The sequence below is a fragment of the Penicillium odoratum genome, assembly GCF_028828045.1.
Source record: "Penicillium odoratum strain IBT 22623 chromosome Unknown utg000001l_segment0_segment0, whole genome shotgun sequence".
Lineage (NCBI taxonomy): Eukaryota > Fungi > Ascomycota > Eurotiomycetes > Eurotiales > Aspergillaceae > Penicillium > Penicillium odoratum.
In genome coordinates, this window is record NW_026643143.1 from 628,225 (window position 1) to 641,726 (window position 13,502).

The 13,502-nt window shown below is 47.0% G+C and overlaps 6 protein-coding genes across 6 annotated transcripts; 3 read left to right on the forward strand and 3 right to left on the reverse strand.

The window, feature by feature from the left end:
• Positions 1 to 1,700: 1,700 nt before the first annotated feature.
• N7520_000233 (mitochondrial 54S ribosomal protein mL57) lies at positions 1,701 to 2,592 on the forward strand (the record flags this gene model as incomplete). Its single annotated transcript, XM_057134168.1, has 3 exons — positions 1,701 to 2,082; positions 2,151 to 2,380; positions 2,437 to 2,592. The coding sequence occupies 3 exons, from the start codon at positions 1,701 to 1,703 to the stop codon at positions 2,590 to 2,592; spliced, it is 768 nt and encodes a 255-aa protein (XP_057000104.1).
• A 687-nt stretch (positions 2,593 to 3,279) lies between these two features.
• N7520_000234 (AP-1 complex subunit mu) lies at positions 3,280 to 4,939 on the forward strand (the record flags this gene model as incomplete). Its single annotated transcript, XM_057134169.1, has 5 exons — positions 3,280 to 3,318; positions 3,420 to 3,548; positions 3,655 to 3,884; positions 3,942 to 4,431; positions 4,484 to 4,939. The coding sequence occupies 5 exons, from the start codon at positions 3,280 to 3,282 to the stop codon at positions 4,937 to 4,939; spliced, it is 1,344 nt and encodes a 447-aa protein (XP_057000105.1).
• A 1,008-nt stretch (positions 4,940 to 5,947) lies between these two features.
• On the reverse strand, positions 5,948 to 7,013 carry N7520_000235 (Rag GTPase GTR1; the record flags this gene model as incomplete). The annotated part of the gene is made up of 2 exons (XM_057134170.1): positions 5,948 to 6,758; positions 6,820 to 7,013. 2 exons carry the CDS (start codon positions 7,011 to 7,013, stop codon positions 5,948 to 5,950), a joined length of 1,005 nt encoding a protein of 334 aa, XP_057000106.1.
• A 926-nt stretch (positions 7,014 to 7,939) lies between these two features.
• On the reverse strand, positions 7,940 to 9,638 carry N7520_000236 (URC4/urg3 family protein; the record flags this gene model as incomplete). Its single annotated transcript, XM_057134171.1, has 3 exons — positions 7,940 to 8,023; positions 8,071 to 8,666; positions 8,756 to 9,638. The coding sequence occupies 3 exons, from the start codon at positions 9,636 to 9,638 to the stop codon at positions 7,940 to 7,942; spliced, it is 1,563 nt and encodes a 520-aa protein (XP_057000107.1).
• Positions 9,639 to 11,778: 2,140 nt separating this feature from the next.
• N7520_000237 (short-chain dehydrogenase) lies at positions 11,779 to 12,050 on the reverse strand (the record flags this gene model as incomplete). The annotated part of the gene is made up of 2 exons (XM_057134172.1): positions 11,779 to 11,964; positions 12,033 to 12,050. The coding sequence occupies 2 exons, from the start codon at positions 12,048 to 12,050 to the stop codon at positions 11,779 to 11,781; spliced, it is 204 nt and encodes a 67-aa protein (XP_057000108.1).
• A 589-nt stretch (positions 12,051 to 12,639) lies between these two features.
• Positions 12,640 to 13,092, forward strand: N7520_000238 (single-stranded DNA-binding protein; the record flags this gene model as incomplete). The annotated part of the gene is made up of 2 exons (XM_057134173.1): positions 12,640 to 12,914; positions 12,984 to 13,092. 2 exons carry the CDS (start codon positions 12,640 to 12,642, stop codon positions 13,090 to 13,092), a joined length of 384 nt encoding a protein of 127 aa, XP_057000109.1.
• Between the last annotated feature and the right edge of the window lie 410 nt (positions 13,093 to 13,502).

The following is a 13,502-nucleotide window of genomic DNA, read 5'->3' on the forward strand; positions in this document are numbered from 1 at the left end:
CCCTGTATATGCAATGCAACTATGTGTTTTTACCCCATATGATTTCTAGGCTTCTGTTTCTTTGAGGGCAATGACACTATATCGAAAACATAAGGACGCACTAGGAAGAGAGTCTCAATGGTGACCTTAGCTGGTAGATTAGTTTCAATTTTTGCCTTGCCATTTCAAATAGGCAGAGGGCATTGAAGTCGATCCACAGATATTCACATAGAGCTAATCTTGTCTCTGGTGTCTAGATGCTTCTAGTCCTGGCGAGACGCAGATTCACTTGATAGATAGCTCTGTAAATTACGATGGTAATAGTCTTGAAATCCCTGGAAGGGAAGTGCAGTAAGTGTCTTTGTTAACCCTACATTTAGTCCGTGTGGCCTCAACAACGAGGCATTTCGTTAGCAGTCTGAAATCCCAAAACTAAACAGATCTTCCAAGGTTACTATGTTTCCCATGGATATTTCATCTTATTCTTCCAACGCAATCTTTCTCCCAGGAATCGTGGGTTTCTTCGCCATTTTGATTTCAATCCAATCATTACGGTACCAATTGAGTCCAACCACAACAGACATTTATTTCTTCATTTCCCCTATCTTGGTAGACGGCTTTTACCATCTTGGTTGAAATAACAGTTTCCAGCTTGCATTGCCTCTGTCCTTGATTACTGTGGCAAGTACTGTTTTATTTGGGTTTGGTTGTAGCGTATGTCCAGCGAAAAATGATTCTATGGTTTGAAGAAGATCCAAGAGAGAAACTCCTGCTAGGAAGGCCTCTGCTCTTTCCATATCGGACTACACACGCGAGGATGTTCCAGGAGAAGTATCATTACTGGATCAATTATTTTCTCGTTGGAATTCCGGTTGGTCTTTGTGGTCGTGTTGGAGCATTGATGTCCATTGATAGTGATGGATCAAATCCACCTTCAGGCTCGAAATATTGCCACTCTGTCAAAAGGTTTTTACGGACTTTGATCTGATTCAAGCTTGATCCGAGCATATATCTTCATCGTGGAGATGGTCATCTGAGTTTGACTGTTAAATTAGAGCGTGTTCTAAATATTCAGGTATGTACCTCTGATCATAGAGCCTTGTCATCTCACGCTGATGTTTGCAGGGCGAGACTCCAAGTCAATATCCATACGTATATCATCACGTGAGCACACTCTTTCTGAGTCTTATAGACGCATATGATAATTTCTTTGTGGTTGGCTATTGGCTAGTCTCCCTGGCCCTGTGCCCTTCATGACATTGATGAATCAAATAGTTGTAGGCTTTAATCCCCACCATATCCAACCCAGATGCATACTGTGTAATGGATTACGTTACATGCTCGAAAAGAGTTCTACAGGTGATTCAAGAGCCGCCTAATCAAAGGGTACTATGGCCTTGATCACCGCGATGTTTCTGCTCCGTGCGACTGCATAAGGTGAGCTGGCTGCTGGTAGACAACATTGACCAGAAATGACTAGTACCAATCCTGAGGGGTTGGGTAGAAATTGAGAGGATTTAGGAGAGATTAAAGAAACAAAAGGTTCATATCGAAGCAACAGAAGAGTTAGCAGAACTAAGTATGGGTCGCTAGACTAACCTGATGCAGTAATTCACAGGTCCATTGACTATCAACATAGGGAGCGGCAGTATCCACACCGCCAAGGCCGAATTCTTTCCATCTTCACGGCCAAATCCAACTTCCGCAGTCCAACCGCCCCCATGGCTTCGAATCTTTCTACACGAGCGGTCAGGTCCGCCTGCATCGCGTCTAAGGCTGCTCCCCGCCCCCTGACCACACTTATTCCCCGTCGCTCCCTCAACACCACCCCCGAGGCCACCCCGGAGTCAACCAACCTAGCCGACCAACCCCGATGGTCGTACACTCCTCCGAAGGCGAAAGCGCCATTCAGCATGCGCATGCACTCAAAGCGCCCTGCCTTCCACAACAACTCCGACCCTGAAATCCTCGACCAGTTTTACATTCGCATGCTGGGCAATGGCGGCGAGAAGCTTCTCTCCGACGAAGTCAAGTGGTTGGCCGTGACACACAAGAGTTTCGATCAAGGACGCCGTGGATTCAACGATCGATTGGCTTTCCTAGGTATGCAATTGGAGATGAACAGGATAAGCGGGCTTTTGGGAATAGTCACTTACGCGCTTTTTGCTTAGGAAAACGCATCGTGCAATTGCAGACTTCGCTCGCGCTCGCGCAGGGTGCTAACACCGGCAACGCACCTGCGGCAGACCAGTTCGGCCGTGTGCCATTTACTCACCCTGCCCTGGAAGGCCTGAGCAGTCTCTCCCCTAGCACCAAGAGCTTCCTGACCGACCGGACGAAGATGGCCGAGCTGGCTCGCAAGTACGCCATGCAGAAAGTGATTCGATGGGAACCCCGCAAGGTAAGCGGAATGGTCTTTAGTATTTTTTTTGGCTACTGTTACTAACTTTGCGATAGCCCGAAAACCTCGTGGCATCTGGAATTGACCTGGTTCTGGCGCACAGCATGTACGCGGTTATTGGAGCGGTCTCTTTGGAGAAGGGAGGACAGGTTGCCAACAAGCTGGCGCAGGAGCGGATACTCGAGCCTTTGGGTATCAAGTCGGTCTCATGAGATGTGACCGCAGCATAGTCCCGGCGTTTTGATTTGTGTAGTGATATTGGAGGCAGGAGGGCCCACCCTGCAAATTGTAAATGTACTTTTATTTCCTATTACTTTGGCCATATTGCAAATACCATTGATCTGATTAAAAATGAAAATAATGAAAATGAAAATAAAAATGTCATATTTTCCTATATCTTCCTAGCAATATCAAAGTACTTGGTATGGTATGTCCGGCTCCTCTGACACCGCCCGCGCAACAGTGAACAATGCACGGCCAGCTCTTATGGATCCCTCGTTACACGATAGTTAGTCTTCGCTCCGCTGCATCGCAAGTGTAGTAATTAAGCATGAAGGTATCGAACAGAATGTCCAATTCCTCTTTGTACTGCCTTGAACTGTCTAATGGGAGCGTTGAGAAAGGAAAGAAAATTGAATCGCGGAAAGAGATTTTATAGTGCCTGTACTAACCGCTTTAGGGGGCGATCCACTCTGGCGGGCATCTGGCTCGACTTGTTTCCACTTTCCCTCCAGCTCCTATCCAGTTGTTGAGTTATCAATACACTTGACAAGGAATACAATGCAGTAGAGTGCAGCATGCAGTTTGGTCTTTCTCTTTCATATTAACTCACCTATTCTCGCCAATTCCACCGAATTGCTATCCACTAAAATCACCGACCACCGACCATCTGACACGTCATGGCGTCGGCACTCTTCTTCCTCGACTTGAAGGGCAAGGTGGGTAACTGAACTTCTGAATATCCTAGCAAAGATGCCATATTGCGCAAATACCGGCCAATTCGCGATGTGTATGCTAACATGGAATTTCACCAAATTAGACCCTTCTGGCCCGCAACTACCGCGGGGACATCCCCATGTCCGCGGTCGAGAAATTCCCCATCCTCCTCAGTGAAGCCGAAGAAGAAAGCTCTGCAGTACCTCCCTGTTTCTCACACGAGGGCATCAACGTACGTTTATCGGTTTTGTCACTACCCACACACGCCACTCGGACCCTCCCTACTCCTTTTGTGTGCGCACCACCGCAATATTCTGACGCGGGTTGGGATCTTATAGTACCTTTATATTCGCCACAGCAACCTTTACATCCTCGCATTGACTAAGAGAAACACAAATGCCACCGAGATCCTCCTCTTCCTCCACAAGCTTGTAGAGGTTTTCACCGAATACTTCAAAGTGCTGGAGGAGGAGAGTATCCGCGACAACTTCGTGGTCATCTATGAATTGCTGGACGAGATGATGGACTTTGGATACCCTCAGACAACAGAGACCAAGATTTTGCAAGAGTAAGAAATGCCCGAGATGGTCAATCGGAATGCGGGACTGACGCGATATCACAACAGATATATCACCCAAGAATCACACAAGCTCGAAGTTCAAGCACGGCCACCCATTGCCGTCACGAATGCCGTCTCCTGGCGTAGCGAAGGTATCCGCTACCGCAAGAATGAAGTCTTCCTAGATGTGGTGGAGTCTCTGAACCTGCTCGTGTCGGCGAACGGCAACGTCCTGCGGTCCGAGATTTTGGGCGCCGTTAAGATGAAGTGTTACCTGAGTGGAATGCCCGAGCTTCGACTAGGACTGAACGATAAGGCGATGTTCGAGACGACGGGACGTGCTACTCGAGGCAAATCTGTCGAAATGGAGGATGTCAAATTCCACCAGTGTGTGCGGCTGTCACGATTTGAAAACGACCGGACAATCAGTTTCATTCCTCCAGATGGCGAGTTCGAATTGATGAGCTACCGGCTGAACACGCAAGTCAAGCCTTTGATCTGGGTGGAATGTTTGGTTGAATCGCACTCGGGATCACGGATTGAGTACATGCTCAAGGTAGGATTGACCCCACCGGCGTTAATGTCATAAAAGCTAATGCACCGCACAGGCCAAAGCACAGTTCAAGCGCCGAAGCACAGCTAATAACGTCGAGATTCTCGTCCCCGTTCCCGAAGACGCAGACTCTCCCCGATTCCGCACCAACATCGGCACCGTGCACTATGCGCCCGAGAAATCAGCGATTATCTGGAAAATCAAGCAATTCGGCGGTGGCAAGGAGTTCCTCATGCGGGCGGAGCTGGGTCTACCATCCGTAAAGGGAGACGACGAGCACGGCGGTGGCATGACAGGTGGATTTGGAGGTAGCATGGGCGGTGCCGGCGCCATGGGCAAGGCAAAGCGACCTATCAACGTCAAGTTTGAAATCCCCTACTTCACTACGAGTGGTATCCAAGTGCGGTACTTGAAGATCACCGAGCCCAAGTTGCAATATCCCTCCCTTCCCTGGGTGCGCTACATCACACAATCAGGCGATATCGCTGTCCGCATGCCAGATGTGCAATAGAGATATTTCTTTGATTCGCTGTCCTGGTTCCTTGCATGAGTGATTTGTACAGCCTTGATTCTTGTTCCTTGTCTTCATTCTCATGTCCTTCGTCTACCTACCTTATCCTATATTCCATCTACGCTCGTGTTGAGACCGGCCGGTCCGATAGATAATTCAATCCCGATGTGTTCTCATCTCCATGGTTTTTGTAAAGTTTCAGGTCAAATGTATATACAAATGTTGATGCCCGTTTCTCGCAGTCTACCGGTCGGAAAATATGCGATTCAAACGTGGATATAGATAGCTCAATCTTGCACATGTGCAAATAAACCCCATCACTACATATGTAAGGGGGAAAATCAATATTCAGTAGATGCTAATCCCTCATCAATTTCCTGGGAATGAAAGATTAGGCTGTTGAAGTCAGGTTTTTGCAGGTCTTTCGTTTTTCGATTTTGAATTTTGTTTATAGTTGATATACAGCGGTGAATATGTGTCGATATATGTGATTGGTACTGCATTCATATGTAGATACCAGATATGAAATCCGTAAGGAACACTACCAGAAAACTTATGAAATTACAAAACGCCCATGAATACGTACTCAAAAGTCATTTTACATGGATGATTAGGATAAGATCTCAAGCTAGAAGCTGGTTTTAGTAGATAGTGTAAGCTTAGATCAGAGACAGCACGCAAGTCACACAAAGGCTCTGAGAACAACAGAACGAGAGCCAAAAGGGTATCTCGATTCAAAACCACCTGGGCAGCAGATCAGACACATAATCAAAGACCAAACCAAAGACAAAAAAGGGATGAAATGCATTATTCTTCATACCGCAACGCCGTATCAGCGCCCGTAAAAACTGAACTGAACTGCAACTGACTGAAATTAAAGTGAAACTTTTAAGCCAATATAAACCCCCCAAATGCCAGCTGTACATGATACCACGCTAGGAACGAAGAACTGCAAGGATAAACAAGGGAGACAGATCACATATCCGGGCCGAAAACAAAATCGAAAAGTCACGTAGCGTGACCATTCGCTCCATCCTCGGTTTCTGGTGGAGGAAGCGGGAAGCCATCTGTTCGACCTGCAGCGGCGGATTTGGAGAATCCCTCTCGGGCGAGCATGGTGTTCAATACTGCACAGTTGTATGCTGCCTCGCCAGGCGGAACAACAAGGAAGATATAAGTATTATCCGTGAAGCGGCCGAGGAAAGTATTGAATTGTGGGGTTTTGGTATGCATGACGACGAAGCCTGCAGAAGCAGGCGTTGTAAGTGTATTTCGAGCCGCGCAGTGCTTGAACGCTTTCATGATGTTGGAGAGACGTTCATGGCGATCGTAGATTGGGTTCAGTTCGCCTACTTCCGATGTCACGGAAGTAACGGTAAGGAAGGTGGAGCGCTCGAAGAGGATTACTTCTTCAGCGTCGATTTTCTTCGCAAATGCTGAGAGGAATCGTTCGATGACTGAGAGGTTTGGGATGAGTTTGTGGACAATCCCGGCCCAGGCTTTGTAAAGCGATTGATCCCAGATACTGCTGCCGAATGTGTCGATGCGGAAATGCTCTGAGCGGCTGCGGATTAGGGCGGAGCGCTCTTCGTAGATACGCTGGCGGTGCTCGGCTTGGATGAGGTCCATTTTGTGGACGAGGCAGAAGACGTAGGCATTGGGGCTGTATTCGCGGAGGGCTTGGATGATTGCATTATATGTGTCTAGGTCGCGGTCGACTTCACGGGATTCAATATCGAAGACGTAGATTAGTACCGCGACGTCGGAGAAGATGTTCTCGCGTTGAGAGGCGAGGTATGTTTCCATAAATGCGTCTTGTCTAAGAGCTATTGATCAGCTTGATAGCGTTGAATAAGCAGAAAATTGGCTGAATGACTCACCCTCCACAATCCCAGAGGTTCAATGTGAGGTTGCCCATGAACTTGACATGACTATGCTCCACATCAATGGTAGCGCCTAGGCGGCGCACATCTTTGGCAACGTAATTACTGAAAATAATTGAGCGCATGGATGATTTGCCTGAGCCACTTTTGCCCATGAGAAGGACCTTTCTCTTCTTCTTGCGGGCGTCCATGTTGGCGACTTGCTACTAAGCTTGCCCCGCAAGAGCGGGGACGTCTCGAATGGTTCTGGGGGTGACTATGTCAATTGACGGGCCACAGGGTGACGTAGAGTGTTATTCTTGACGATGAAAAGGGAGAAAGGCTTATCGGGACAAGTGAAGAGGAATTGGGAAGGTCGAGATAAGGCGAAGAGAGGAACAGCTCCAGATGATGGATGCGGAGAGACGGATCAACCTTACCCGGTGGATGGTCACGTGATGGTACAGCTTAGCTGTAGTCTATAGGGTTAGATGTTAGATGTTAGATGTTAGAGTCATACCTATGTACCTAGGTAATTAGTACATATTTATTATCATTAATCCAAGATACTTTTCTACATGCCTTCGAGACCGAAATATGCCTATCATTGTAGGCGGATAGCCGAGGTCGCGGGATGACGACATTGTTTAGGAATGGCGTAACTGGAACCAGTCACTCTTTGTATACAAAGCCACAATCACGGCACTGCACTTGACTACATTAGCTAGGCAGGTGGCGATGCTTATATGAACATGCTTATATGAACATGAATCAATAAACCACTCTCAGATGTCATTAAATTTTTCACGTTCTGGAACGCTGGATGCTATAAAGTAGCTATAAATCAGTGACCTAGATAAAACAGGAATCAAGCTCAAAATGTAAAGTGGTATCCGAAAAAGAAACGCAGACAGGCCAGTACGACACAAAGCAAAAGGCCTCAGTCGGAGAAAAGTCGAAACCGAAGAGAAATTAGGAGCACCAAGAAATCACACGCAACGAAGAGGCCAGTTAGAAGTGAATCAATAAAGGTCGTCATCAATAGTTCATAAATCCCAGCACCCAAGCCAACAGTAATAGAATAGTAGTAATAAAAATAGTGGCATCCCGTTCATCCATTAAACTCGCGTATAGGGCATTAGAAGACCGTGCCATCGGAACGGATCATAATCGGAGGTTCCTTGGTGTTTGGTCTGGAGACTTCGGCGATTTCACGACCACCCTGGGAGAGTTAGTGAGGAAACAGAAGTAAGCAAGGGGACAACAAACCTTCCAAGAACCAGCCTCTAGCATCTGGGCTAGCGATAATTGGTCTTCCGAACCAGCTAATCCCAGTTGTATATTCACCTCATCGAGCAGCTCATCCAAAAAGCCAACTGTCACTGCCCGCCACTCCACGATCACATCGTCGTCTGTAGAGAAGAGTGGCACCACCTCCATATTAGGTTGTCCCTTGATTTGGGCATTCTCTTTGAAAGCCTGGACTCCACGCTCCATGTCATCGGCCTTGAGGCTCAAAAGTCCCATGTCGATCAACAGACCACCATTTCGGTACTCCGGTAGGCCTGTCAATAGATCACTACCGGCGAAGTGAATATGCATCAACTTCGACATGGGGACCATGATGGAGTAGCAGAGCCACTGGGTCAGCTTGTGGAAGGGAATAATGCGTTCCCACGGCTGTGCGGGCGGAGAATCGGGGAGATCCGAACAATCCCATGCATCTCCAATGGAGACACCGTCGATCTGAGTTCGAGAAGGGGGCCAGATGGAAGAGAAGCCATCCATGAGAACGGTCCACAAGGTGGTGATAGGGACTATGGGTACGGAAGAAGCGAGAGTAGAAGGATGTCCCAGAAGGAAGTCTGCACCGAAATCGTCAGCGTTTCAATCCAAAAGCGTACCAATTTCAATAATCGGTGCTTCAACGTGTTGTGCAGTTCCGAATCCTCACCTAACATATTGCCCGGACGGGCATCTACACCAAAGAAATCCTGATTATTCAAAGCTTCAGAAAGTCGCACCAACAAGCCCGCGCGACCTTCAATACCGGCGAGCGAGTTCTGATCCGTGTGCTGCATCCCCTTGGCCAACTTGTCGACTGTGATATTCTTCAACGCGGCTCCATCCACCTGGCACGGTTCTGTCGGGTCGCTGCTGAATAACCCGGACTTGAACATCTCCAGACTTGCAACGGCGAGACCCTCGCTGCGCGAGTAAACCTTTCCAGACTCCTTAGAGCGATAGGACCATTTAGTACCGGCGCCAGCGTCAAGCAGAACCGAAACGACGAATAAATCGATCAAGCGACGGGTCCGTTCTTGGGCATCAATGCTGCTAGGCCATGACTGCAGAAGCTGATTGATTCGGGGACGGCCGCCCACATCAAAATGTTGCCAGCGTCCATGTGGCGGGATATTCTCATAGTTTCGCTCATAATCTCTCTTGTATGTATTAGTCTTCATCAGTTCGGATTTATGTTTCTGAAATTTGAATACCTTTATTATGGATACGACATAGGAAGCGGTGGCCTTGAGTTTGGACAAATCGACATCGAAATGGTTGAGTTGGTTGCGCTTGGCTCGGGCGAGGACGATGTTGGCGCGTTCGCGAACCGCGTGGATGCTTCGGAGATAGGCGGCGGGGTCCAATGCCGGGTCTGGCGGGCTCGCGATGGGCATCTCGGGGATGGAGGCCGGAAGGCCACTGCCTTTGTAGCCGGGGGATTTGAGCGATACATTGGAAGTGCGAGCACTGTTAACGGACACGAAGGATTCCTGTTCATCTCGCTCACTCTGGACCGAATTCCTCGAGTCCTTGCGTTTGAAGAGACCCATTGTTGTTAGGGGGTTTGTTTTTTTTTTTAATTCTCCTTTTGATTCCCCCGGGCGGAAATTCCAAGTGGAGAAAGCAAGTGAGGAGGGAGGAATGAGTTGGATCGACTCCCACTTCAAAAATCAATTTGGCTTTGTAAGGATCCTCAAGAATTGGAAATAATTGATTTTTTTTTTCTCCTTAAAGCTTTCGTAATAATTGAGGCGGGGCGGTCGGTGGCCGGACTCTTTTCAATCTCCACGGTTTAGGGGAGAATCTAGGTCGTTAGTCTATTAAAGTGGGGGGGGGGGGGGAGGAGGAATGGATTTTGAATGACGTTCTAAGGTTCAAAGACTGTTTAGAAGGTTAATAAGTCTCCAAGTTTTCCTACTTAAAACTACATTAATTACTTCCCGAATGTGCTCCGCACTACGACGGAATTCCGGAGCAGATTAAGTAGGGGGAAGTAACTAATCCAGGCCGACACAGGCTACGGTTTCTAAATCATAGGAAAAAAGAACATTATCAGTATAGATCTGGACCAAATCAAGAAGCACGGGCTTGCCCTGTGCGGAGAAGTCCCTGCCAAGTACCCAGTAAATGGGATTGTTCAAATGTTGGTACCTTCCAATTTAGTTTTGTTCGGTACCTAATGGGTTTTAGGGAGATCTAGCGTCCCTTGAACCAAGGTACAATCTTCAATAGCTTTATTTTATATCTTTTTGTTTTGTTTTTGTTTTTGTTTTTTTCACCGTGGTAATGGGAATCAGGGATAGTCACAGTATAATATTGATATGAAAATAGGATCCTAATTAATTCTTAAGGACTGGTCAATGGTCCGTTCATGCATTAAAAGGTGTCACGGCGGAATAGCCCAAGTCAGCACTAGTAACGGAATTCTACAAAAGTACCATAGTTCCTGAGTTCTGAAATCGAAAATAAATCGAGATATCTATATCCACATGTCAGTCGACGGGGGCGTTCGTACGGAATTCCGATCTGGCCTGATTCTAAGAACCTGTTTGTCTCTACCTATTACTAGTAGTCAATGGTATGGATTCGGATTCTCCGATATTCTTAAGCGTGGAACTGCTCGGTACTTCATTTAACTCCGGATATTCGGAAGGATCAAAATTATAATTACAATTAACCTAGGTCTTAATCTCCGTTCCCATATGGAAAGATCCTAATGCGGGAAGCACGGACCCAAAGCCACAGTGCTGGGAGTTTCACTTAAAGCCCCACGTCTACCAACTTGGGGAGTAATTAACCTGTTGACAACGTTCGTGCATTAGAACGCCTTGGCCCACCACATACTTAACTAGCATTATTTACCGCGCGGCTCCTCTATCCGATAACTCCGTTCAGCCAAAGCGGAGACTTGAGTTTTGCCTTTCCTGTCTGGGTTTTATTCGGTTTTTTGTTTATTTTTGTTTTGAATTTTGAATTTTGAATTTTCGCTTGTTTTGTTTTGTTTTGTTATGTTTTCCCGCTTTACCAGAGATTGACTAGTTCTTTTGCAGATCAGGTACTCAGAACCTATTTAATCTAACTTCATTTCCGTGCCGGTTCTTCTTCGGGACAATTCCCTAAATCCGGAAATCTAGAACACCCTTTACCTTCTTAGGTAGTTGGCAGCGACGTTCTTCATAGTATGATAACGGGATTTATTTTTATGCAAAGCGATAGGAACTACGGAGTACAGAGTACATCTTTCTCCCGATAAGCGATAATCCCGTTCCAGTAACGTGGACCTGGATCGATTCCGAATGTGCTAAGGCCCCTAACTCTATTGCCGGCCGCGTCACGGAACCTGTGCGAGACATCACCCGAAAAGGCGCTTCTCCGTTGAATGTCGCTTATCGTCCCAATGTCCCAATCAAGTCAATGGACTGGACCGGCCAGTACCGTGTTTTAAGCTTCGGTTGTTGTGGCTTTTTTTTCTCCCGAAACACCCGCGGGGTACATGCTAGCCGTGTTCATACATCCGATTGGCACCATGGACTTCTACCTTTTATTCACCGAAGTTACTTTCGTATTCGTTCGAACAAGGTTGGTCTAGTCCACATCCCGAGATCAGTTAAACTCTGGTGATAAATCGTACTAGCTTGCAGAGCTCCTCGATCCACCCGATGTATTTCCGTCAAGAGTTTTGATCTCGGGTTAACGCGCAGTATATCCTCCATCCACAAGCCAAGATACCCCAGTCACCCAGCTGGCATCATCACTCGCTAAGACAACCGCAATCTTAGCGATATCACTTGGTTTACCTGGCCCATTGAAAGGATGCTTTCGCTGCAGATCTTCCAAGTTGGCACCTGCTGCTGCCGTGTCCGAGTAAATGGCCGTCTGGGTATCTATTAAAAAAAGTTAATCGATTCAATGTTTACTCAACCAAGATAGATCGATCAACTCACATCCCGGACAAATAGCATTCACATGGATTTTATCCGCAGCATAGTCGAGGGCAATTTGACGAGTCAAGCTACTGACCGCTCCCTTCGAAGCACAGTATGATGCTTGAAACCACAGTTAGTATACAGTAGTACTTGAAGTATACCAGGGAGTAAACTTACGAATTCTCACCGAGGTACAGGTTTATTAGGGTCTAGCTGAATCAATGATGGTCGAGAAAAGAATAGGATATAAGCTAAAAATGGAAAAAAATGTTCTCTAGATACACCGAGGGTTTGAACTTCTATAGCCAACTTGAACAGATAGAAGCTTCAAAGTCAGACGTAGTAGACACTAATAAAACAATCTCTCATTCAGTATCAACATGACTAATGAATCCAAAGACCCCTACATCATTCCCCCTCACCTTGAACCCCAATAAAAATCCAATAATATCATCTATTTAGTGGTCCTGTAAATCCATGCATCACATCCGGATAACGCGATCACATGACTTGACCACCACGCGAATCGCGTCAAACTGAACCGACCTCCGACCCCCTATCAAAATAGACCCAATCCAACCCACACCGCACCAACTCCACATTCCTTCAAATCAACAGACCCAAAATGTCCGCCTTCACCTCCCTCCGCCCAACCCTCCGCCTGGCAAACACAGCCCGCACCTTCAGCTCCTCAGCCGTGCGCCCTGTCGCCCGCATGACCATTACCGGCCGCTTAGCCGCCGACCCCGAGCTCCAAGCTACCTCTAGCGGACAGGATATTATCAAGTACGCCGTTGGTACTTCGTACGGACCCAGCGACAACAGACAGACGAGCTGGTTCAAGATTGCTAGCTTTGCGGAGGGTTCACAGCGGGATTATTTGATGGGATTGCAGAAGGGGTGAGTTATTGGACAATCATTGAGCTTGCTTGGCTTCTTCTGCTGGTATTGGTGCTAATACATTGATAGTACCCTTGTCTATGTGGAGGGTGATGCTAGAATGAAGACCTACGAGGATGCTGAGGGTCGGAAACAGTCTAGCTTGAGCATTGTGCAGCGTATGTTTGATCTGTTTTGATTCCTTTGCGTTGTCTTGATGGTGGTTGGATGTTGGATCGCAACTAACTTGGTTTTATGTAGGCTCTATTGAGGTCCTTAGCCGTCCCCACAACGCTTCGCAGTAAGCAATATATCAGGATTGATTAAGTTGAATGTGCATCGACATCGACGCTTGTTTTCGGTATTGGCGTTCTATTGGGGTCGACAGGTTTAGATGGCTGGATGGTTTGTGAGAGGAGTGGTTGATATTTGTGCTTTTACCGTGGTTCGTTTCGATGCTAGGTGATTCTTGCCGATCTCCTGTGATTATTGTATTGTACTAGTATACCCTGAATACACTCCGTTCTGTTATGGTGTACGTTGAAATTGCTGCTAGTAATGAGGATGAAGCTTGGAAGAAACGGTGAAATGGAATGCATTTGATAACTT